Below are 26,014 nucleotides of genomic sequence, written 5' to 3' on the forward strand. Positions count from 1 at the left end.
TGGATAGGAAACCCGTCAGTAAAAAGTGACTTTCGATATCTTTTGACCTTCACCTTTTACAGGAAATTCGCGTCTGCTGCGCTTCCGGTAGAAGATCAAAAATGGCGGCGCCCATGAACTACCTCTAGGCTCGCTCGAACTACACTACTTTGATTTTTGTGGCTGGAAAACGTTGATTGTCTATGGGAAAAGTTCCACAGAAAAGTCTATTTTCACGTAATAATGTCTCGTCTGACTTACTTATGCGTGTGTAGGTGCTCTTCAGCCAGTGGTTCATATTTTACAAGGTCAAAAGCTAGTCATGTGTTGAAAGAATTCCGAAAGTTGCACAGTTACGCACGTTCTTTGGGGCTGTCAACAGATCGACAGAGAGATCCTAACCTGAATCCCATTAGAAATCACATTGCATGTACCAACAAAAGGGCGAAGTGTGTCAGTGCGAGCGTGCCTTTGAATCCACTGCATATTTCCAAGAGAGACTTTTCTGCTGAGACGTACAGCAAGTATTTTTCACCAGACGTTGCTCCCATTGGATATGCTCAGAAAGTGCTAGAGAGTATTCACTCCACAACAGGTACTTCGTTTGGACACATATGATTTGCATTTCTATTTCTTCTTCTTCTTCTTCTGCGTTCGTGGGCTGAAACTCCCACGTACACGTGTTTTTTGCACAAGTGGAATTTTACGTGTATGACCGTTTTTTACCCCGCCATTTAGGCAGCCATACGCCGTTTTCGGAGGAAGCATGCTGGGTATTTTCGTGTTTCTATAACCCACCGAACTCTGACATGGATTACAGGATCTTTTTCGTGCGCACTTGGTCTTGTACTTGTGTGTACACACGGGGGTGTTCGGACACCGAGGAGAGTCTGCACACAAAGTTGACTCTGAGAAATAAATCTCTCGCCGAACGTGGGGACGAACTCACGCTGACAGCGGCCAACTGGATACAAATCCAGCGCGCTACCGACTGAGCTACATCCCCGCCCTGCATTTCTATGTTTTAGTTAAAGGACAGTACGTAGGGGCTGGGCTATTGTTGACTTTTTCAATGCGATGTTTGTAATTCAGACAAACCTGCCCTGCCAACCACCTCTCGATATATATGATTATAACCCTGGCGATCACCTCTCAATAACAACCGCCTGCACATAACAACCACCTCAAAGGATCCAGGACACATTTCTTTCTTCTAATTTATTCACCTTTCCATAGCAAAAAAACGTCTGTAACCAGGGGTGTTGCTAGACATTTTCATGTTGGGACATTTGGCCGAAACTGTCAGAAAGCTTTACGACATCTTGGAAATTTTTCGGCCATTATTTTGGCTTATTCAAAGTCACCGCAACATTGAACTTGAAGCACAAGACTCAAGAGGGGAACACCAAAGCATACAATCATTATCTTAGGAACACAGATTACAGGGACCGGCACGGTTGGCCTAGTGGTAAGGCGTCCGCCCCGTGATCGGGAGGTCTTGGGTTCGAACCCCGGCCGGGTCATACCTAAGACTTTAAAATTGGCAATCTAGTGGCTGCTCCGCCTGGCATTATGGGGTTAGTGCTAGGACTGGTTGGTCCGGTGTCAGAATAATGTGACTGGGTGAGACATGAAGCCTGTGCTGCGACTTCTGTCTTGTGTGTGGCGCACGTTAAATGTCAAAGCAGCACCGCCCTGATATGGCCCTTCGTGGTCGGCTGGGCGTTAAACAAACAAAGATTACAGGGGCGGAACAGTTAAGCCTTTGTGTAGAGGGGGAGGGTACAACCTGGGGTCCAGGGTCCCGTTGGGGTTCTGGGGGGCAAAGCCCCCCTGAAGCAGAAGAATTTTAGCTATTTTATAAACAATTTGTGGCTTATCCTTGATTTTAAACATGATCAACTGGTGTCAGCAGCCACTCATTATTTCTTTTAACGTTAGTATTAAAATTTAAATACCGTACTTTCCGGGTGACAAGGCGCTACAGCGCATAAGGCGCACCTTCTTTTGAACAAAATTAGGCGCTTCGTTATACAAGACGCAGGGGTCGAACTCGAGGAAAAAAGTCGCGCCTTATGACCCATAAATTATAGCTGTTTACCTCTTTAATTTTTGACAGGAGGTATAAATACCCCTTGTTTTTCTCATCAAGAGGAACGAAACGTAAACATATTCTGAAAATGTGGAAAACTCTCACCTGGTTCAACCGGAACATTGACAGATTTACCATGGTTGGCGAGCATAGTGCAGGGATATCGTTAGGCGTTGGACATCGGACATATAACGATGAAAATCCCCAAATGTCCGATTCACATTGCCGCATATCGGTCAGATGTCCTATCGTTTTAGCCTGAGCGTGGTCATTGTCCGATATATACTCCATTCCTTCGAACAGCGCGATATTCGTTAATTTTCATTTCAAGATACAAATCTTCTAAAAGACCGAACGCTCTCGTGTTCAGCTGACACTGAAGTTGCCAGTGCCGCGTGCGGATCTTTTCTTTTGTCGGGAATTCCCGAACCGTTTGCGGTATGCGCCGTTTGGGTATAACCGTCTCGATGCAGCGCACTGATCTAAAAATAGTGGATTATTTTTATATCAGTGCATGCTACAGGAGTACGGGAGACAACTCCAACTGACTAAATGTGCTTTTGTTTTCGATACAAGACGAAGCACTGAATTATGCCGCTGAAAAAAACAACTAAACCCTGCAAAAGATCAGCATTAGATCAAACCGATCATTTTCTTTATCAACTTTTATCCAAATCATGCAGTTTGTAATCAAAGTAAGAGCTCTGAAGTTGTACATGTTGGTTTCTTTTTTGTGGTTTCTTTGAAACTAAACAAATACAACATTATACGCACATGTTGATGTATTTACTATATTACAGTGTATGTGTGTGTTCTACAGCGCGTGGGTGTGTGTGTGGGTGTGTGTGTGTGCGTGTGTGTGTGGGCGCATGACTTTGGAACAATTCCATGGAATGTGTTATTAGCTGTTTGGCGCAAATTCATAATGTCCTATTACACTTTCTGAAAGCGGTCAAATGTCCTGATGCTGAAGAACTCATGACATTAATTTTGTCCTATAGGTATGAATTTGTAGCAACATCCCTGATAGTGGTATCAACAATACTGTTGTGTGGCATTGTCACTGTGGCAATCTACACTGTGAACACTATGCTCCATTCAGCATGGAATACCATAACTTAATTGCCTGGCTGAATCTGAACCTTTGCAGGTTTTACCGTTTACCATGGTGGGCAAGCATCGTTGTATCAACAATACTGCTGTGTGGCATTGTCACTGTGGCAATCTACTCTGTGAAAACTATGCTCCATTCAGCATGGAATACCATAACTTTATTGCCTGACTGAATCTGAACCTTTGCAGGTTTACCATGGTGGGCAAGCATAGCAGTGTCAACAATGCTGCTGCGTGGCATTGTCACTCTGCCATTGGCAATCTACTCCATGCGAATTATGGCCAAGGTGGAGCTTTTGCAGCCAGAGATTGGCAAGCTGTCCCAAGAACTTCGCCGAGAGGTGGCGGTCGCTGTCAAAAAGTTTGCTTGGGATACCAAATATGCTCGCTTCAAATACAATTCTACGGTGAGTATTGCATATTTTTATTTTTTATATTTTTTTAATATATATTAGCACCAGTATATTGTGTGGACAGTGAACCGAGTGTGCTTGTTTCTGCTGTGTGTGTCTGTATGAATGAGAGAGAGAGAGTGGGTGTGTGTGTAGGTGTGTGTGTAAGCTTGATGCTTTTACTGATGAAGTCTATGCAGCAGAAGATTCTAGGACCATAGCAGCTAGGTTCTTCATTTCTCAAAGGAAAGGCTTCAGTCATTAATTAGCAATGTTCTGTCAACTTAGGGGGGCGAAGCAAGATGCATGGGTCCTCAGTAAAAGTGATATTGAACCTGAACTTTTGCTTCACATCAATGTTTGGAGTTTTCTTGTTAGGACAAGGAAAAATACAGTATCAGTGTTTCTGATTCCATGACCGACCCAAGAACTTTTTTTTAACCATCCCACCCAAAAAAATTTACAGACTTTACAAGGACTGATACACCTCTCCAACGTCCAAGTGACACGGCTCGAATGATTTCCAGCCAATAAAACGTCACAGTCATGCGCCAATATAAATGAAAATGTGTACAAACTGAACCCCCAATCCCCACCCCCCACCCTTCCCCCCCCCCCCCTCTAAAAATAAGTAACCGACCTAACAACCTAATTGTTTAAGCCTTGTGATCAGAAACAAACTTCGTTTACCTTGTTGTAAGATGTTCTTTTTCTGTCTGTTTATGCCAGATGCGAAAGCTGATAAAAGACCTGTACATCCGTGAAAACTGTCACCCGGCCAAGTCCTCCCTAGTGCTGTGGTTCCAGATCCCTATGTGGGTGTGCCTGTCGTTTGCCCTGCGCAACATGAGTGGGGCTGTCCCTACTGCTTCCACTGACATTGGTAAGCTCTCTAGTTTTGCTCTTACAGTGGAACCCCCCTTTTAAGACCTCCCAAAATCTGAGAAAATCGGGTCTTAAAAAGGAGTAAGTCTTAAAATAGAGGTACAGCAGTCCCTCTCATGAACGGACACCCTTGGGCCATAGCAAAACTGTCCGTACATTGCAGGTGTCCGGTCACGGGAGGGGTGACCAGTCACCCCTCCCCCATACACTCACACAGAGACACACAAACAACAGGATTGAGTCTATGCTAATCACTTCTTGTGGCTACTAAACAATAACAATAAACTCCTAATACTTCTTTAAACGTTCTGTAAAAATGATTTGTATGAAAAGTGTTGAAAAGAAGAGATAAAATAAATCCTCAAGGCAGTGAACACACTCACCATGTACTGACATACGAAAGCAGCCACACAAACACAGCACAGAGGAGCATGTGCAGATGCTTTGCAAGAATAAGCTTGAAAACCATGCAGTTTGAATAAATAGCAGCAGATAGAGCTGCATGTCATAATCATTTAATTTATTTTCTTCTTGTCTGGCTTTATTGACTGCATGCCGATCATATGACTTTTCACTCTTCAGTCGGATATACACTGAGGCCTACATAACACAGCTCCCACTCTCCCTCACTAATGCCTACCCCAAGCCGGGACAACTGATGCTTGGAAATTGTGTGGAAGAGTACACCTCTCTATTTCTCTTCAATGCTCTTCCTGCTCAGTGCTGACATGCAGTGACACCGGACACCCCACAGAGTTTAGCCAGCTACCCCTCCACCCCCCCCCCCCCTCCCTCTCTCTCACTCCCTCCAGCCATGTACTGTTTGGGGCTGTGGCCAGAGAGGCCAGCTGCACTGTTCACTCAGAGCAAGACCAGAGACGAGTTGCCCAGAGCGGTTCGCCACGGGTCGCTCGCAGTGCGAATGACAAAAAGCCGTTTCTTAGGGCAGTGCAGGAAAGCGCTCGCGAAGCACTCGGCGAGCGGCTTTGGTATATGCTCGCCCACCGCCCGCCGCGTTATCCAAGATGGCGGCGGTGTTTACACTGCGATGCCGTGTAGCGTGTTTCGATCTTCTCGGCGTGGTTTTCGACGTGACCCGAGGGATCCACCGCTTTTCAAGGTTCAGGGACTACCCCAGCTAAATTTCCCATCATAACTACATTCTCTCTGACGATTTCACTGACCGAATCGTCTACTAGTTTAAGAAGTACAACTTTTTTCATATCTCGCAGCAATCGTGCTTTCTTCGTCGCCATCGTGAAGCGATTTGCCTCGTTGTGAGCCCGTTGCATAGACCAATCCAGAGCGACTTTTCTCTGAGCGGGCTATTGTGATTCTGAGCAACGCATGGCAGTTGACTGTGTCGTAACTTTTGACAAAGCAAGACAACTGAAGGCAACCGACTCACTGGTCAAGGCTGAGGGGAAACAAGAGTATCTTGTCAATGAAAGAGGTTACACACAGACACACAATGCTGAGAACTGTGGCCGGTTTTTCACTCTCTTTCGCTCAGGACCTTCATCGACTGTGGTTTCTGTTGTTTACGTCCAACAGGCAAGAATAAAGAGCACAGTGCAGTTTCATGTTGGCATCTTCGCATGTACTCCATTCCTGACCAAAACTACCCCCCCCCCCCTCCTGATGGGTACACGTGCACTCAAGTTATCAGTGACTGTCATTACGCCATTGCGGCTGTGATCTTTGTACCAAGAGCCGGACTGCTCTGTTAACGATTTTGTTGTGGTGAAAATTTGAGATGGTCTGTCCGTACATTGGAGGTATGACCTGCTGTTGGGACCGAAAATGAGTGTCCGCGTCCACGTTTTGCAGGTGTCCGTTTAAGGGGGGGCAAATATAGAAGAAAAACACTCCGTGCCGAGCAAATGTGTCCGTACATGTCAGGTGTCCGCTCACGCCGGGGGCCGTACATTGCAGGGACTGCTGTAATTTTACAGAGCTTATGAATAGAAAGTCGGAGAAAACAAGGTCTTAAAAAGGAGGGAGTCTTTAAAGGGGGGTTCCACTGTACATGTAACATTTATTGTAATACAGGATGAAATGTCTCTCACAAAAATGCTAATGTCTTACACATATGTACAGTGATTTCCTTCATATTTCATGCACATTAAGTTCAGTTTATGGATGATTATTCCATGAAGTTTTTAGTCTCTAGGTCAGATGGTTTTACTTTTATGCTCTCTCTAAAATGCGTTCCAGATTACCCCCTTGACTTTGCAGACACACTTGCACTTGCCAGTGGAGCGCGGAATTATTGTCAATTGATAAAGTTTGGTTGAGTGTGTTCGGTGCTGTTAGACCAACAGGGATGGCTAAATCTCAACATTTTAACTTGCCAGTCAGCCGGGTGAGTAACTTCAAGAAAGTCACTAGCCTGCCAGAAATGTTGCTAGCCCGGTACATATCACATAACAAATTATGAGTGTTAGATTTTTTTATACAATTAAAACAGGGGTGACACGCACAGGAGCCTGGTTTTGTTTTGTGTCGATGATTTTGCAGACGACAGAAGTTCCTGCATCTGCAGTGTTTATATGGCTTTAAAACTTGATAGTTACAACCAAATGTTTTGCATTTGACCAGAATTTTAACTGTCCAGCCGGGCGAGCTGCCAGGCGGTTTCTACTAGCCCGGTGGATTTTTTACTAGCCCCTGGCGATCGGGCAGAAGATTTGGCCATCCCTGGACCCGCACACTAATTCAGTAATACTAACGGTGCTTCCACTTTCAAAGAGGAAGGCTCGCTGGATTTCAAATCCTAAGCTGCAGCCCACAAACCTAGTAGAAGCATGTTGTCTCAGATTTTATCTTGGAACACATGCATCAGAAACATCTGTTAGGTACATTTGTCTGCTGTGTGGTATGTTATTAAATAAAAGGTCTTCCGATATGCCTTAACATTTCTGTAAAAGTGTCCAATTTACTTTGAGGAATTTTGGTGGTACAGTGGTACCTGTGATGAAAGGACACTTTGGGGACAATCCAAAAGTGTCCCTACATTGCAGGGGGCCTGTCATGACAGGTGCTTTTAGTAGAGATAGGAGACAAATGGACAACAGCTAGAAGATCACAGTCCTCCTTCGGGAGGTGTCCTTTCATCGGAGGGGCCCTACACTGCAGGTACCACTGTACTGGAAATCAAATCATCCGAGAGTGAATTTGCATTTATAATGCATGCATTTATTCTACTATTCATGGATTAGATCCTGTCACATGTATACAGTAGCATAACACATACATGTGACAGTTTAATCACTTTTACACTCAACACCATGTAATCAAACTAACACCACAGTAGCTTTTGACAGCTTGTATATTGTAAGCTAGGCAAAGTCTGTGGCTTTAGATAGCAGAAGCAGTGTTACAAACACGATGAAAGAGTTGAGATTCTCCAATGTTCATTGTACATAATTTATTGTGCGTTGTGTATCTATCTGCATGGCATTGTCCATAAGTGGCTAATGTGTTGCTGTAAGTTTATTGTTACGTTATTTTGTTAGAATGTATATGTATTTGATGTTTAAATACATGTACTATGTTTTTATTCATAGTTAATATGTAAAGCGCGGAGAGCATAGGTTACTGTGGTTCGTGCTATACAAGCTGTCATTATTATTATTATTATTAAAGATTAATTGACATGAATAATCCAAGCACTGTATCTTTGAGAGGGCAGGGCAATAGCTCAGTCGGTAGCTGCGCTGGCTTTAAAACCAGTTGCCGCTATCAGCAAGGGTTCGATCCTCACGTTCGGCGAGGGATTTATTTCCCAGAGTCAACTTTGTGCAGACTCTCCTCGGTGTCTGTACACTCCCGCATGCACATATGCCCACGATAAAGAACCCAAGTTCACAGCGAAAGTTGCAGGGCTTGGAAACATGAATACACACATGTGCAGGAAACAAAATTATGTGTAGAGCCGTATACTGTATGGCAGCTCGCTTTCCCTAGTGAGAAAGCAGCCCGAATTTCCATGAGGGTTACCTCACAGGACTATATGAAATCTTATCCTTATCCTTTCTCTGTCGCTGCAGAAGCCCCTGTGCTCTGCCCAGACCTGCGGACAGAGGGTACGCTGTGGTTCCCCGACCTGACAGCACCTGATGCCACCTGGATCCTTCCTGTACTCCTGGGGCTTACCAACCTCCTCAATATAGAGGTATTATAGTGGCGCCTCCCTTTTAAGACCCCCCCAATTGAAGACTTCCCCATTTTTGACACTTTGCTTTTTATGATTTTCTATTCATAAACTCTGTTTAAATTACATTCATTTTGAGACTGTAGACCTGATTTTTATGATTTTCTGTTCATAAACTATGTACATTTTACATCCATTTTAAAACTGTAGACCCAATTTTTTCAGATTTGTAAGTCTTAAACTTGGGGTTACCCCGTGGTACACCTGTGTAATGTGAACACAACTATGAACTCACTTTTACTTATTTATAAAGGAGATTTCTATAGCGCATAACTAAAAGCACTATGCGCTTTCACTTTGAACTTCCAATATATTGTATTGCTCAAATGGTTTTTGTTTTTTGTCTCCCCCAGATGCACTCCCTCACAGGGCAGAAGGCGCGCAGGATGCAGAAGATCATGATGAATGTCATGCGTCTGCTCAGTGTGGTGATGGTGCCTATCGGTGCAGTTGTTCCCAGTGTAAGTTTCAAACGTTTGCCCTCCCCTGAAAGCAGCCTATGGCCTTTAGAATGGCGGGGTAAAAACGGTCATACACGTAAAAACCCACTCGTGCAAAATCATGAGTGAACGTGGAATTTTCAGCCCATGAACTAAGAAGAAGAAGATATTTTTTCCTGGATAAATCTGGAGGTCTGTCTGCCGACACAAAATTCTGTAAAAATAACTTTGAATGGCTGTTTGAGCCAAGCTAAGTTCATTTCCATTTCATTTACTTTATTACGTATCCCAATGCTGGGAAATTCAGGTCGCTTCCTCCCAGTGGAAAGCTAGCAGCAACAAGAGTCACGCTACCCAGGTGTGTGCGTGTTGAAGTGTAATCAGCCTCCTGTACTTATGGCAGAATGACCGAGGTCTTTTACGCGCCACTTTTGTGACACAGGGGCAGGACATGGATACCAACTCTGAGTCTGCACTTATAGTTGACCCATGTCTGTCCCTGCGTGGATTCGAACCCATGACCTTATGATCACAAGTTTGGTGCTCTACGTACCAACTGAGCTAAACCCCCCATGGCAAGAAAGATTCTGTATGATTTCAGGAACAAAATAAACATGGTAATGAGTGGGCATTGTGAAAATGACAGTGTCTGTTCAAGATAATGCCCCCTTTTATGAGAAGCATGTGAAGTACATCGGGTGTCATTATTCACAAGGATGCCATGACCGCTTGGTTTGACGGCTCAGCGCTATCGCATATATATATTTACGTTGAGAAAGAGAGGACAAAAAAACCAACAAGCGATCTCTGTTTTTCCCAATATTTTGGCATGTGTGCCTATCTCAGGGGTATTTAATAGCTCTAAGATACAAAGCACACGGCCCCTTTTACACATACATGTATCAACATGAGTGAGCACTGTTAACTTGCATGAAGGCTGTACAAACAATGTCCCCTTCAAGCCAGCTCAGCCCTAATCTGAGGCAGTGTTCAGTGAAAAAAAGTTTAGACAAGAGAACATAACTCACAAATAACCAAACACTCACACACGTACACATGTAAGTACGCATGATCGAACGTACGCACACATGCCCTACACACACACACACACACACACACATATATATATATAATTGTCTCACCAACCAGATGCAAATCTCCCATAGCTGATGAAAAGACCCAACAGGAGGGCCGCTGTGTCTTATTTGAGCTTGTTCATCTATACCTGCTAGCCCAGACTTTTAATTGATAAACACAAACACTAGTACATGTCACATTATAAACCCTGAGATTTACATTTGCAGTACAGTCAAGAAATCTCAGAAAATCATTTTTTAAAAGGGGAAGAGTCTTAAAATAAAGGTGAATTTAGCGGTGGTACGTACAAAAAATCTGGAAAATGTGGATCTCATAAAAGGGAGGGCTTAACACTGAGGGTCATAAAAGGGGGGTTCCTATGTATATGCCATATCACAAGTACTGAGATTTTTATTTCCAGAATGTCTTTGCACTGCATAATGACTGACGTTCTGATTTCCACTGTTTCAGTGTATGTGCTACTACTGGGTGTGCTCCAGTCTGTTTGGCCTTGGTCAGAACGTGCTGTTCAAGTTTCCCTCCGTGCGCAGATTACTTCGTCTGCCACGGACTCCCAGCGAGAGTCAGACGCCATTCACAGACATGTACAATGCTGCAAAACTCAAATACGTTCTACGGGCCAAGCAGAAAGACTCATGACGTGGCTGTTCTAATCATTCAGGGAACAAAGACCTGTGATGTGATACTGTGCTTCATGTGTGGTTTGTACAATGTTAACTGATGAATGTACTGAATTGAAACAGTTGTTCACGGGCAGCGGGCGGAGTGGCCTAGTGGATAAGACATCGGCCTTCTAATCAGAAGGTTGGTAGTTCAAATCCCGGTCGCTGCGGCCTGTCGGGTTAAGGGTGGAGGTTTTTCCGATCTCCCAGGTCAACTTATGTGCAGACCTGCAAATGCCTTATCCCCCTTCGTGTGTACGCGCAAGCACAAGATCAAATGCTCACCGAAAAGATCTTGTAATCCATGTCAGTGTTTGGTGGGTTATAGAAACAAGAAAATACCCAGCATGCTTCCCCCAAAACGGCATGTGGCTGCCTGAATGCCGGGATAAAAACAGTCATACATGTAAAAACCCACTCGTGCGAAAACACGAGTGAACGTGGGGGTTTCAGTCCATGAACGAAGGAGAAAAAACAGTTGATCGTGCCAAGTCATTTCAAAATGTGATACATGTATATTCTTTGTGTGTTGTTTGTTTGCTGTAGCTGACATAATATGGAAGAGAGGTGGTGTATTAATTGGGGTGAGCGTTGGGTGAGGAGAGAGCTTGGGTTATCAGTGTGGGCGTGTGCAAATGAAAAAGGGTATAAGTTCAGGTGTGTGTATGGGGGAGGGGAGGGGGTGAGCTACCAAATTATTTCTTCCCCAAAAGTATATACATTGTATTTGAACATAAAAGCAGGAAAATACAAACATGTACAATATGGTTTATTCATGTTTGTTGGTTTCTGCTTTGGTTGTTATGTCTTTGTGCATTCGCAAGCAAGCATGTGTGTGCGTGTGTGTGTATACACTTTCCTATCTTTTTCTTTTGCAATTCTCTCTCTCTCTCTCTCTCTCTCTCTCTCTCTCTCTCTCTCTCTCTCTCTCTCTCTCTCTCTCTCTCTCTCTCTCTCGTTCTCTCTCTCTCTCTCTCTCTCTCTCTCTCTCTCTCTCTTGCTTCCCTCCTATCTCACTTCAATCATAATCGCATTTGTCAAAAGAAAGCCCGCTGGTCTATAGCCGCATGGAATTAATATATTATATATAAAATATGTTAATAGTTGCTTTGAAATTAATCTAAATTTAAACAATATCACATCATCTAGGCATACATTCAGGTTATAACCTAAACAAAGGGTGTACAATTTGAGTAATATCACATTATATGTAAATACTTTCTATGCCAATATCAAAAAACTAATTAAAGACTCTGAACAATATTAAAAACATCACGTTAAACTTCCTCTGTCTATAAAGTCACAAAAACACGAAGACTTGTAATAAAGATAACTCTCTCTCTCTCTCTCTCTCTCTCTCTCTCTCTCTCTCTCTCTCTCTCTCTCTCTCTCTCTCTCTCTCTCTCTCTCTCTCTTTTAACCTCTTTGCTTATCCTGTGCAGGTGTTCCTTTTGTTTAATTTGCAGAGTGTATTTGTTTGCTATCTTTCAATGCTTGTAGAGAAACACAGACTTCAAAAACTACACATAGTGTTTGCAATCTTTTTTTATATGACATGGTGTGAAGTTACATTCGTAGCCTGGGTGTACAACGCATGGATGAATCATCAACAACAAAAATGTCCTCAAACGTATACATGTACCAATTTTTTTTTTTCATTGCCTTTTCATTCATGATGCAGCACAGCATGTCTTTAAGCAAACTTAGTCACGTGTGACATGGTTCTTTCAGTTTAAAATACCAATGACCACCCGTGTAGAAGAAGACTGAGAGATTGACAGCTTGGAGTTTACACCAAGGCAAACCTTTTCAGCTTGTCCCAGTCTAAACTTTGTCACCAGCTAATGTGGGTGAGCAGAACAGTGGAACCTGAGAACGATTATTTTGGAGATTTATTTTATATTGTATTTTTTCAACGGAACGAGTTTATGTGTATGTATTGATGGAACAACCTGCATTCCTCTCTTTATTGTTCTTGTATTTTTTTATTTTTTTTTTTAAACATGTACCAGGCTCTACAAACTATCTATACATATAAATAAAAGAGAGTGTCTGTCTGTGTGTCTGTCTGTCTGTGGTCGCCATACCTCTGAGATGGCAAGAGGCAGGAACAAGATAGTGTGCACGTACACTCCCTAGGTGCCGCAGATGTGCACCTGGGTTTTAGTTTCTTGATTCATTGTTTCCTTTCTCAGATTATGGACCTCCCATTTATTGAATACAGCCTATATGGTGCAAGACCAGTTCAGTGCCTACTGTTCACCTGTAGCAAGCACATCATGCCAGTGATATTAGAGACTCGCTATTGCTCCTATGAGGAGAAGAAATGAAGAATGAAAAATTAACTGGACAGTTCCGGAAATTTCTAGAAGGTAAGGGAGATAACTCTTTTTTGTCTGTGGTCGCCATACCTCTGAGATGGCAAGAGGCAGGAACAAGATAGTGTGCACGTACACTCCCTAGGTGCCGCAGATGTGCACCTGGGTTTTAGTTTCTTGATTCATTGTTTCCTTTCTCAGATTATGGACCTCCCATTTATTGAATACAGCCTATATGGTGCAAGACCAGTTCAGTGCCTACTGTTCACCTGTAGCAAGCACATCATGCCAGTGATATTAGAGACTCGCTATTGCTCCAATGAGGGGAAGAAATGAAGAATGAAAAATTAACTGGACAGTTCTGGAAATTTCTAGAAGGTAAGGGAGATAACTCTTTTTTTGTATCCAAACAAAGGAGGTAAAGCTAATCATAATGGGATAGCGAGCGTCTTAAATTGCTACAGGGCTCCGCTTACTCCCGGGCGAAGCCGGGCTTAACTGCTAGTATTAACATAAAATTGTATTTTTGATACAGGAACCCTTGGACAACGAACAAAATGATACAATATGTCGTCTAGTTTGTTTTAAGACGCGACGACTGTGCAGAGCCAAAGTCCGGGGACAGCTTTGGCGACATTTTTTTAAAACGAGCCATATCGTGGTTGTCCTGGAATTTTGGCGTAACTGGATTCTTGGCGATTTTGATGTTTTTGTGCTTTAGACTGAGTAAATCTTTCTCCATGAGAAATATTCTCTAAAACATGATGAACAATGCATGATTTAACATTCTTTTATATTCCTATCCATACCAGGTACAAATATAAACACTATTTCATAATAAAAAATAATAAGTTTTTGCCTTCTGCTGAAAAGCTGTCTAAAATGAGTTAGGCCTACGCCAAAATTCCATGACGACGTCAATATATGCTTCAATCTGATGGTTTCAACGTTGTTCTTGATGGCTAACCGGTGTAACACGAGAAAATTATAACTTCCACAAGATATTTACTCCGGAGTAAAAATTCCGTACGAAAATTGTACTCCCTTTACGAAAAAACCACTCCCCCAAAACACAAGAAAATAACTCCAACGACAGGTGTGTTCCAATTCAACATTTCGGTCGAAAATGTTACTCCCCTGACGAATAAATAACGAATAAATTATTCCACCCTAACACGAGCAATTTACTGCCCACGCCAGGTGTACACAAGTTTTACTCCCCTGTCCCCTGTTAGTCTTGGTGGTGGAAGGGGTGGAAGGAGGGTAGCGCGACATTTGTTTGCGCGAGATGACATATTGGCATTATCCCTTTGCCCGCATCCCATTTTCGCGTACGAGATTTTTACTGGAAGTAAAAATTTGGGGAGTAAACATTTCGTGGAGAGAGTAAATTTTTCGTACCTTGGGGAGTTCTTTGCTCGTACGACAGGTGTATTCGGAGTAAACATTTCGTACGTCCGGAGTCAATTTTTCGTGGAGTAAAAATTTCGTGTTACACCGGTATTGACAGGTTTAACTGTACATGATTAGAATGAAAAGAGGTCGACGCTTGTTTCCTGACATCTCTTCCTGTTAAACTCCTACCACCACTTGGAACCAAATACAGTACGGCTAGCTTTAGTTCCATTGTTCATTAGTTTGCTTTGTCAGTAACTGTCACAGCGTCGCCTTTGTGAAACTTGAGACACTGTTGTCTGTTGATGACTGTCCTCAAGTGTCTGACACAACGTGGGTTTAGAGGGGCTGTTCGATCGTGCTTTTCTTTGTGGTAGAGGACTTTTAGTATCAAGCATTTGGTGTCGTTTGGTAGGATAAGAATTCGTGCTGAAGTGTATTTGGATACTTTCAATCGATACATGCTGTGATCAGTATGAAAATATAATTAGTCTTTTAGGCTAGTACATATGATCATTCTGAGAACTCTATTTTTAGGGGGGGCTTCTTTTTTGGACGTTTATTTCCTGTAAATGAACTTCACACCTCACTTGGTCTTCAAGTGCCATAACAGTATACGATAAGCAGAATTGGGTACGCTTGTACGAATGACACTCAAGTTATATGGAAGTGCTTATGTGAATGACACTTGTAATGACATTGCTTGCTTTGTTTTTGAACACATCGTGGCAAACGCATTCGGTAAGGAGTGTTACTATTCCTCTGTAGCTTTTCGGGGAACGTCTACCTGCGACTAAGGATTTCTTTCCTGAGATTTCATTTCTCATCCGAAAAATAACAACACTGAGAAACTGGACCTGCTCTCTTCTCTTCTTTTTCGGGGGGATTAATTGAATGGAGACCATTTGGTGAATTTAGTGAGAATGAAAGTGTCCACGCTTGTCTGCTTGCTACTAGTGGTGACTGCGCCTGCCCTCGGAGTTGGAGCAAGGAAAGGGGTAAGAAACGCCTCTATTGTGATGTGATTATATATGTCTGTTTGTGTGTGTGTGTGTGTGTCCGTCTTGCTCTCGTAGTGGGGGCAAAGGAAAGGAGTAAGAGGTTCCTCTGCAGTTATGTGATTCTCCATGTCTGGCCCTCGCAGTTTGGGGCGAAGGAAATTAGTAATTAAAGAAGTTTCTCTGCAGTGATGTGATTCCGTCTTTTTGTCAGTCTCTCTGTCTACCCCTCGGGTTAAGCACTCGTTTCGGCACTGTCGCGCATGTCTGTGTATCTGTCTGTCTGTTAATTCGCTCAGTGTTTCACTTTAATGTTTGTGTAAAAAAAAAATGTGATGGGTTTTTTTATTCACAAAAATACTGGCTGAATTAGTGTATGTATGCGCAGGTGGCAAGTTGCTTGCGTTGTGAATTGATTTACAGGGACAATCACTGACCGGCATAATCATTGCATTTCTACATACTTTTGTAGAACGTTTAACTGTCATTAAAAGAATGTTTTCAATATGTTTATCATCAGTAGAGGGGCATTAGGCCGGAAAGAGAATACACACGCACACATACACACACACAAACACAAACACACACACACACACATTGTGTACAAGCACATACATAATCTTATACACACACGCGCGCGCGCACACACACAGACACACGCACACTCTCAAAGTGACATATTCCAAACGCTCACACACGCACACACACATATACACAAACACACGGCACTCACACACACACACACACACTCATTCACTCCCTCCGGCAAAGCACACACACACACACACACACTCACACACACTATCTAACTGTCTACTAACCTGTTGTGTGTGTAGGTCTCCGTGCTTTCGTGTTGTTTTCAAGTTATAATGGAAATGTAATGAGATGTTTTGCCACAGAGAAACAGAGACAGACGTCCTCCAGGGAGGGGCAGAGGTAACGCGAGACACACGGACGGTCACGACCACCATCGCCATGGTCCAAGACGTGAGCTGCGTTGCCCTTTGTCCTGTCAAAGGCACAGTCCTTCACACAGGTCGAGCTTGTATCAAAGCGCCGGTCGATCGAAGTATCCTACTCCTTTGTCTTCACTGTAGGGTTTCTACTGTTACTACTCAATCAATAAATATGAGGCTTATATCGCGCGTATTCCGTGGGTACAGTTTTAAGCGCAGGGATTTTTATTTTTTATTTTTTATTTTATGCAATTTATATCGCGCACATATTCAAGGCGCAGGGATTTATTTATGCCGTGTGAGATGGAATCTTTTTTACACAATACATCACGCATTCACATCGGCCAGCAGATCGCAGCCATTTCGGCGCATATCCTACTTTTCACGGCCTATTATTCCAAGTCACACGGGTATTTTGGTGGACATTTTTATCTATGCCTATACAATTTTGCCAGGAAAGACCCTTTTGTCAATCGTGGGATCTTTAACGTGCACACCCCAATGTAGTGTACACGAAGGGACCTCGGTTTTTCGTCTCACCCGCCGAAAGACTAGCACTTGAACCCACCACCTAGGTTAGGAAAGGGGGGAGAAAATTGCTAACGCCCTGACCCAGGGTCGAACTCGCAAGCTCTCGCTTCCGAACGCAAGTGCGTTACCACTCGGCCACCCAGTCCATGTCCTACTACAGCAATTTGCCACACACAAAAACTAGCCATGAAATACTGATTACAAAGACTGTGCAGGTCTGTGCTAAAATCGTGTATTAGCCATATGCAGCACTGACAAATTTCTTTTAGTGTGACCCGATTCTGACGTCACGGACCCGCCGCAAACACCGGCCAACCACCGCTGCTCTCTCTCCCTAATAGTATCTCCACAGTAAGGATAAAGGAGTAGGAGGCTTTGCTTCAAGCTCCTGTGGTTCTTCCCGTGTAACATCTCACGGCGCAACATCTCAGATCTGGTCAAACTTTTACATGGGATATGAATATCTCTCTCCCTGGACACACATCGAGAATCAACAGCTTGGATTCTTTCTGTGCAAAGCGGGATTTTTCTACTAATCAATTCAGTGTCTACCGCCGGGACACTAGTACCCTACCAATCTGTGAAATGAGTTCCTTTAAAACAAAAATTCACTCTCCACAGGAAAGAGTCAGGATGTTGAGTTGTTAAGATATATGTGACCAATCAGAGGGGTGCTCTTCTCCTAGATGTAAAAGCCTGTGCAGATCTGTTATAGTGAGCCGAACTGTTTTCACATGAAGGACAGTGCCTTTAATAATGACTCCGCGTCGTTGCTCTCTCAATGTTTCTCGATAGCATTGCTGGTTTTTTGCATGTTTTTTGTTCTTATGATTGTATTTATTATGATTGTTTGTTTTCTTCTTTGAAATAACTCTCTCTGTCTCTTTCTCTCTCTCTCTGTCTCTCTCTGTCAGTCTGTCTCTGTCTCTCTCTCTCTTTCTCTCTATCTCTTTCTCTCTCTCTCTCTCTCTCTCTCTCTCTCTCTGTCTCTCTCTCTCTCTCTCTCTCTCTCTCTCTCTCTCTCTCTCTCTCTCTCTCTCTCTCTCTCTCTTTGTTTGGTAGTCGTGTGTGCGTGTGCGGTGGGTTTTTTTCCATTTTATTTCATAACCTTTCTTCTTTGTTGTGGTCTTTGTAACTTTCTCCGCATTCATTTTGTTTCATATGTTTAGTATTTGTTTAAGGACAGGTTGTTAGACAAGGCAATGTGCCTTAAACCTTTATCCTTGTAAAATAAAGTTTGTTCGTTAATTCAGTCGTTCTCTTTCTCTCTCTCTCTCTCTGTCTGTCTGTCTCTCTCTCTCTCTCTCTCTCTCTCTCTCTCTCTCTCTCTCTCTCTCTCTCTCTCTCTCTCTCTCTCTCTCTCTCTCTCTCTCTCGAGTTGAAGTCAGTAAAGAATCTAAACTACCTGCCGCAAGTTAAACAGTTACAGTTTAATAAGACTGTAATGATGTATAAAGTATATCATGGCGAAGTGCCCATCTATATTCAGGACCTTTTTCACAGAGTCACCGAAAGGTACGGGTCTATCAATTTTCTACCACCAATACCCAGGATTGATTTGTTCAAAACTAGTCAAGCCTTCTCTGGCGCTTTGGTGTGGAACTCCATTCCGTCTGTAATAAGATCATTAACCTCACTAAAGAGTTTTAAACAAGCTCTGCATAATCATTTTATGTCTATCTAGATGGCTATACTAGTCTTAACACGTGCAAGTAGCTGTCAACAATTGGCAAAGCTTTATGAATTACACAAATATGTTCTTTATTATATGTATTATGTGGAATTTATGTTGCGATTTTCCATCATCATCAACATCATCATCATTATCATCATCATCATCAATTATCATCATCATCATCATCATCATTTGATCATCATCATCATCATCATCAACATCTTCATCATCATCATTTACACCATATAATCATTATTAGCATTAGTGTAAACGTTGGTATCGTGTGAATTTTACCGTCGATCACTTTACATACATGTGTAACCTCAATTAACATGTTGCATGTTTCGCTTTCGATTTGTATGTTGCTTACTTTGTCATTTTGTTGTTTATGTTTATTTGCTTGTTTGCTTACAGGTCGATTGTTTGCTGGTTCGTTCGTTTACTTTGTTTATTTGTCATGTTGCTTTACTTGTTTATCATTTATTGGACATTTGTATTAGAAGTAAGGACCGGTTGTAAGAAAAGGCGTCGCCTTGAACCTCTATCCTTGAAAAATAAAGTTCCATCAAAGTTCCATCATCTCTCTCTCTCTCTCTCTCTCTCTCTCTCTCTCTCTCTCTCTCTCTCTCTCTCTCTCTCTCTCTCTCTCAGTCTCTCTCTCTCTCTCTCTCTCTCTCTCTCTCTCTCTCTCTCTCTCTCTCTCTCTCTCTCTCTCTCTTCATTCCTCCAACAGTAAGATTGTTATATAATTTTACACGGAATTTTCCACCTGTCATTCCAATGCACAGCAAACAGACATTTTCACGAGGGTCCGGTAGTGAACGCCAGAAGCCGATCGAGTGTGCATTCCCCACGTGCCTGGGATTCCATCTTTACCAGAAACGGCGACGTAAGTAGATGATTTACCGGTGTTGAATGCATGTAGAGTAGAGTACAGTGAAGTCCTAACCCCCCACGCTAACGGGAGCGTTGACGGTCGTCTTGTACAGTACACTATATACTGCACTTCAGAGACTGCACCGGCGTACTGTCAATAATTATGTCTTTGTGAGATGCCGGGCTTCTTGCTATAAAAGACGGTGCGAATGATAACGAAAGGACATGCGGTTCAGGGCCGGACCTAAGTGGGGGGGGGGGGGGGGGGGGTCCCAATTGTGGTAGGGGTACATTAGTTGAGGTGGCGAAGCACCCGAACCTCCTCCTAGGGGGGTCCGGGGCCATGCCCCCCCGGAAAAAATGTGCAATAATTTATGTGCAATCTGGCTTATTCTGGGAGTATTTATCATGAGTTTAAAAGGCAAAACAAAATAGTATTTGTTAACCCTTGGGAGGAGACTCATGGTCAGGCTAGGGGGGGGGGGGGGGGGGGGGGGGGGGTGGTCCGGGCAACAGAAACTGGGCCAAGATTCGGCCCTGTGGTTTTGGACGCACATTTAGGGGAGCCCTGTTATCACCTTATCTGCCTTACTTTATATTGCAGACGGTAATGGTGAACCTAGGTAATGGCTGGACAAACCTGTTCGGTCACCGCAACGACAATGCACAACAGGTGGCGCAGGTACACCCACTTCTCTTTTTTCACCTGCGAAAATCGTTTATTGTTTTCGCTTTTTCGTTTGTTTGTTTTTTCGCCATTTGAATTTTCTTTTTTTCATATTCATCTTTTTTTTTTCTTAAACGACATCAATAATGTATCGAATAACGCTGCTTATTGTTCATGATTTCCCTTTAATAACCCCTTTATTTCATGAAACATACGTCAAAATCAAACTTCTTATGAACATCTTTACGTGCATTTAAACATTTCATTACCTCCTCAGACAATATTTTCCAAGAGTGTCATACTAAATACAAACTTATTTGTTTTTCCTACTCCCATCTCAATATGACCAATATGATTTCGTGATACAGAAGACATCAAAAAAGACGTCCGACAGATACGTGAGTGGGGATTTTTAAGGGTGTTTATGTGTCGTTTTGGTAGTTTTTTTCTGTAGCTCTATTTGGGTTTTTTGGGTTTTTTCTTGCCTTTTTTTGACTCTCATCTCATCAAAAACGCAGGTTCATTTATATCAGTGAACAATATCTAATATTCTAGACTAATCTGATGCGTTCATTGCATTTTTTTTAACTTCTTAAATTGCTTGAGAAAAATTAAAACGACTATTTGCGTGAAAGCAAACTTGTTCATAAAATAATCGTAAAAAAAAAAACAGCACACGTGGGAGTTGAACTTTCCGAACGAAGACGAAAATAACCGGACACTGAAAAGCACAGTTTGTTCAAACTACGTGTTTACGGTGTATTCTTTTTCAAAACAAATTAGCGGGGCATATTTATTTTGTCTGAATAGACGAAGTTAGGAAATAACTCAAGTCTGTATGGTTCGTTAAAGAGTCAATGCTTTCCCTTGTTTCCATACAATTATTGAGGCAAGCCTACAGTGTCACGCGTTGCTTGCCTCGGCATGGAAAAGCTAGGAAACGTAACTCTTCCACAACCAATGAAAAGCCGACAGAGTTATTTCCTGAATTCGTCTATTGACTAGATGCACAAGTGAACGAGAACTACAAGTTGTTCTGTGATGACAGATAACACCACCACCCCCAACACCACCAAACCCCAGGATGGAGCTACCTATTCCTTACAGCGGCGAACTGATCAGGTAAGGAGAGAGTTTGTTTGTGCGTGTGTGTCTCTGTGAGTCACAGAGACAGGGAATGGGAGGAGGGGGGAGGGGCACTTTGAAGACTGCCACAGACAGACGGGTGGACGGAAACAGCCGGGGACAAAGATGTGGTCCTTCGGTGACAGTGAGGCGAAAAAAGAGAGAGTTTGTGCGTGTGTGTCTCTGTCAGACGGACAGGGAGGGCCGGGGGGGGGGGGGGGGGGGGGGGTGCAGACAGGCACGAAAACAGACAGACAGCTTCGGACAGACTGGCGGACAGAGACAGCCGGTGACAGAGCAGTGGTCCCATGGGTAAAGAGAGTGTGTCCGTGCGTGTGTGTCTCGGTGAGACGCGGGGCACGGACTGAGAGACAGATGGCGGGGGGAAGGGGGGGGGGGGGGGGGGGGGGGGGGGGCATCTTTATTTGAATAAGCTTAATTCGTGTCTGTTTTTAATTCAAAGCTATCTAGTACTATTATTGCAGTATATCTGAATAAAGTCACTTGTATCAATGCAAATAATTACTAGAGTAAAATTGATTGAAGAAACGAGCTTCAATTGTGCTATTTATTGTTCGTGTTGTCGTTGGTTGAAGAAACAGAATGCTTTTGGTTGCCATTGTCGAGTATCGTTATCTGTCTTCTTCTTTTTACACAAAATAGTTTTTTTTCTCGAAAATTCACATTAAAGCTTCGTGCAGCGAACTTCGTGAAGCAGTCTTCGCGAAGTTGACTTCGCCCAATTGATAACAGGCTTAAGAAGAACAATATCCAATGTAAATAGAGAAGGACTACCTAACACAAGAAAGAAAACAAGCTATATGTAGTTATCAGCATGAAATAAACAGTGGTCCACATTAGACAACCTTCCCTTACATAGTTCTGAGACGAGCATTTGGTTTTGCCTTAGCATTTAGGGTTGGTGTCATTTACACCTCTTCGTACAGTCTGCCTTGAAGGTGAGGAAAGATGTCCAGAACAGCGTGGTGCAGTTTCATTGATTTCTTTCTTTATTTGGTGTTTAACGTCGTTTTCAACCACGAAGGTTATATCGCGACGAGGGAAAGGTGGGAGATGGGATAGAGCCACTTGTTAAGTGTTTCTTGTTCACAAAAGCACTAATCAAAAAATTGCTCCAGGGGCTTGCAACGTAGTACAACATATGACCTTACTGGGAGAATGCAAGTTTCCAGTACAAAGGACTAAACATTTCTTACATACTGCTTGACTAAAATCTTTACAAACATTGACTATATTCTATACAAGAACCACTTAACAAGGGTAAAAGGAGGAACAGAATCCGTTAGTCGCCTCTTACGACATGCGGGGTGCAGAGAAATAAGGATGTGGAAAAGAAGACTTTTGGTAAGTGAAATAAAGGTGATGGATCCAGTCAGGTAGAAATAAGACAACAAGAAAAGAATTGGAAAACTGCAGGGAATAGTAGGGAGAGTTTTCTTGGAAGGAAATATAGGTGAAAGGACCGGTAAGGCAGAAATAAGACAAAAGAAGAGAAGTAAAGGAGTGGGGTAGCTTAGTATAAACACTCCCGCCGCGTGAAGGCGACCCCATGGGAGCAGTTTTATTGAATGAGGGTGCAGTGATCGGTTTAGAACTGAGTCGCGTCAGCCAAGACGGTGTCTGAGCTAAACATAGGTGGGCACAGCTCACGGTCCGGCACACGGCACTGTAAACATCCCCCCTCCCTGAATCAGTCTCTCACACCACCATCTGTCCTACCCTTGGTCTCATAACTATACAATTCCGGATAACAATCAGGTGATGTGTGGCTTGCAGGCTGCGTGCTGTACGGGGCTTTATGAACGCCGGTATCGTGGAGGTGTACAGGACAGGACGCTGGGGCCTGGTGTGTGATGATGCCTGGGACATCAAAGATGCCAACGTCGTCTGCAGACATCTTGGATTCAGACAGTCAGTGACACAAACTTTGTCTGTTGAATGATACAACACACTTTACCTGTTGGCTAATAACACACACTTTATATATTGAATGATATAGGGTAACACACTTTATATGATGGCTAACAACACACTTAACCTGATGGCCAATAACACACATTTTATCTGTTGAATGAAAAAAAAACCACTTTATCTGTTGAATAATATTACACACTTTATCTGTTGGCTAACAACGCACTTTATCAGCTGAATGATATAACACTCACTTTATCTGTTGAATTAAAAAAATCTTTATCTGTTGAATAATATAACACACTGTATCTGTTGGCTAATAACACACACTTTATCTGTTGAATGATATAACACTCATTTTATCCCCGAGTACGCAGTACTAGGGTCCTGCAGACTTTAATTGTGTGTCTGTCTGTCTGTCTGTTCGTCTCGACTTAACAGCTTATTGCTGGGAAACTACTGGGCGCAGTTCGTTCAAAAGTTGATACACTAACTTGATAATAGGTCCGATTGATCGTATTAAAACTTCATAATGTTACATGGGACCTAAATGCGAAATATTCCACAAAAACGACTCTTAACGGGGGGAGGTTTGGCGGTGGGAGTACAACTGCCGTGCAGCTAATGGAACAGCCAGCTAGCTGTTACGAATCACGTCCGCCTATGGCCAAAGTGATCCGGGATCGATTCCCGGCATGGGCGGTCTATATTTTTTTTATTTCTTTTTTAAATTCTTGTTTACTATTGTTTATTATGAACGTTTTAATGTTTTATTTCACTCTAATAATTTTTTTAATTGTGTAAAATAATTTTTTTTTTTTAAATCCAAGTGACCCGGGTTCGATTCCCGGCATGGGCGGTCTATTTTTTTTATTTTTTTTTATTTTTTAATTCTTGTTTACTTGCGTGCGTGTACCACTGCGCGAGGAGTATAGGCATTTGAGTTCACTGGCGAATGTCAGATTTGTTGGCTTGGAGGAAAGCGTTTCCGACTATGGCCAAAGGGATCCGGGTTCGATTCCCGGCATAGGCGGACTATTTTTTTAATTTTTTTTTTTAATAAATTCTTGTTTACTATTGTTTATACTGGGGGAGCGAGCCAGTCTTAAGAGTACTCGGGTCCAGCGCGAGCGTTTTTTATCTGTTGAATAATAAAACACATTTTGTCTGTTGTCTATTAATACACATTAAATGTTTATCTGTTGAATAATAGAACACACTTTATCTGTTGCACAATATAACACTCTTTATCTATTGGCTAATAACTCACATTTTATTTATTGAATGATATAACACACTTTATCTGTTGGCTTTTAACACACACTTTGTCTGTTGAATAATATAGCACACTTTATCTGTTGAATAATATAGCACACTTTATCTGTTGAATAGTATAACACACTTGATCTGTTGAATAATATAACACACTTTATCTGTTCAATAATATAGCCCACTTTATCTGTTGAATAATATAACACACTTTATCTGTTGAATAAATATAACACACTTTACTGTTGAATAATATAACACACTTTATCTGTTGAATAATATAACACACTTTATCTGTTGAATAATATAACACATTTTATCTGTTGAATAATAGAACACACTTTATCTGTTGAATAATATAACACGCTTTATCTGTTGAATAATATAACACACTTTATCTGTTGGCTAATAACACGCGTTGTGTCTGTTGGCTGATAAATAAACGGGGATGAAAGTCGGCCTATCCGGAAGTAAGGAATTCCTGTATTAAGAAATGATTTCCTTGTGCTTTTCCTGATTTTAATGCCGTTCCTGGGTGTGGACATCATGAAGTCAAATCAACAGAGTTAAATCGGAAATTCCTGTATTAAGAAATTAGTTCCTGGTGCTGTTTCTGATTTTGAAACCATTTCCAGGTTTGCAAATCTTGGAGTAACTTATAAAAAGTTAAACTAACGTTAAAAGTTAAAATTGTTGCCACGCAGATTTTCCTGATTTCGAACATTATAATAATAATAATGATGATGACCTTTATATGGCGCAAATCCGAAAATGCGTTTTGTGATTACAAGTTCTCAGAGACTCACAAAAACATACATAAATAAATTATTCTGTACACAATTCCAAATCAAATAATAATAAACATCGAAATATACTTAAACACTTTACAACATGTTAACCCACATAATTCCTAGTCATTATCAACTCTCATCCCTGAATACTTGTTGGCAATGCACTGAGAACAATGTTTGACGTTGTAAAAGCTGTCTGTACGGCAGTATTCAAACTGCACTGATAGGCCTACCTACGTGCAACTGGTGTACATGCCCCGCTTGTTGTCCCTGGCGTTGACATGTTTGTGTGCAAGTAAATACAAGCAGAAAAATGCTCACATGCAAAGGGGGATAAACAGACCCACGTCCACACTAAGAACCATTTTCTGTCTGTCTGTCTGTCTGTCTGGCTGTCTGGCTGGCTGTCTGGCTGGCTGTCTGGCTGGCTGGCTGTCTGCTCTCTGTTTGTTAGTCTGTATGTCTGTCCCAGTATTGTATTTTCTGTTTTGGTTTTGTATAGTTGGGTGTTTTTGCAGGAGAAAATCTGTGTTTGTTTCATTAACAATTCTGTCATTGTGTGCAGGGGTGCACAGGCATCTCCAGGGGAGGCGTACTACGGAGT

At 42.4% G+C, this 26,014-nt stretch overlaps 2 protein-coding genes across 7 annotated transcripts in view; both read left to right on the forward strand.

The window, feature by feature from the left end:
• Positions 1–97: 97 nt before the first annotated feature.
• Positions 98–11,645, forward strand: LOC138959668 (cytochrome c oxidase assembly protein COX18, mitochondrial-like). The gene is made up of 6 exons (XM_070331246.1): positions 98–574; positions 3,374–3,591; positions 4,306–4,459; positions 8,514–8,638; positions 9,031–9,138; positions 10,666–11,645. The coding sequence occupies exons 1-6, from the start codon at positions 223–225 to the stop codon at positions 10,852–10,854; spliced, it is 1,146 nt and encodes a 381-aa protein (XP_070187347.1). The 5' UTR covers positions 98–222; the 3' UTR covers positions 10,855–11,645.
• Positions 11,646–15,204: 3,559 nt separating this feature from the next.
• LOC138959677 (neurotrypsin-like) overlaps positions 15,205–26,014 on the forward strand; it is a 55,334-nt gene continuing 44,524 nt past the window's right edge. For 5 of the 6 annotated variants that reach the window (XM_070331255.1, XM_070331254.1, XM_070331257.1 and 2 more), the window contains exons 1-7: positions 15,205–15,588; positions 16,488–16,575; positions 19,539–19,639; positions 20,231–20,308; positions 21,342–21,415; positions 23,216–23,350; positions 25,976–26,014. The exon at positions 25,976–26,014 is cut by the window's right edge and continues 149 nt beyond it. In XM_070331255.1, coding sequence (XP_070187356.1) covers positions 15,514–15,588; positions 16,488–16,575; positions 19,539–19,639; positions 20,231–20,308; positions 21,342–21,415; positions 23,216–23,350; positions 25,976–26,014 — 590 coding nt within the window. In that variant the 5' untranslated portion in view covers positions 15,205–15,513. The remainder of the gene's footprint in view (positions 15,589–16,487; positions 16,576–19,538; positions 19,640–20,230; positions 20,309–21,341; positions 21,416–23,215; positions 23,351–25,975) is intronic. The other variant, XM_070331259.1, reaches the window with a different exon arrangement.

Source organism: Littorina saxatilis, linkage group LG2 (assembly GCF_037325665.1).
Source record: "Littorina saxatilis isolate snail1 linkage group LG2, US_GU_Lsax_2.0, whole genome shotgun sequence".
NCBI classification, from domain to species: Eukaryota; Metazoa; Mollusca; class Gastropoda; order Littorinimorpha; family Littorinidae; genus Littorina; species Littorina saxatilis.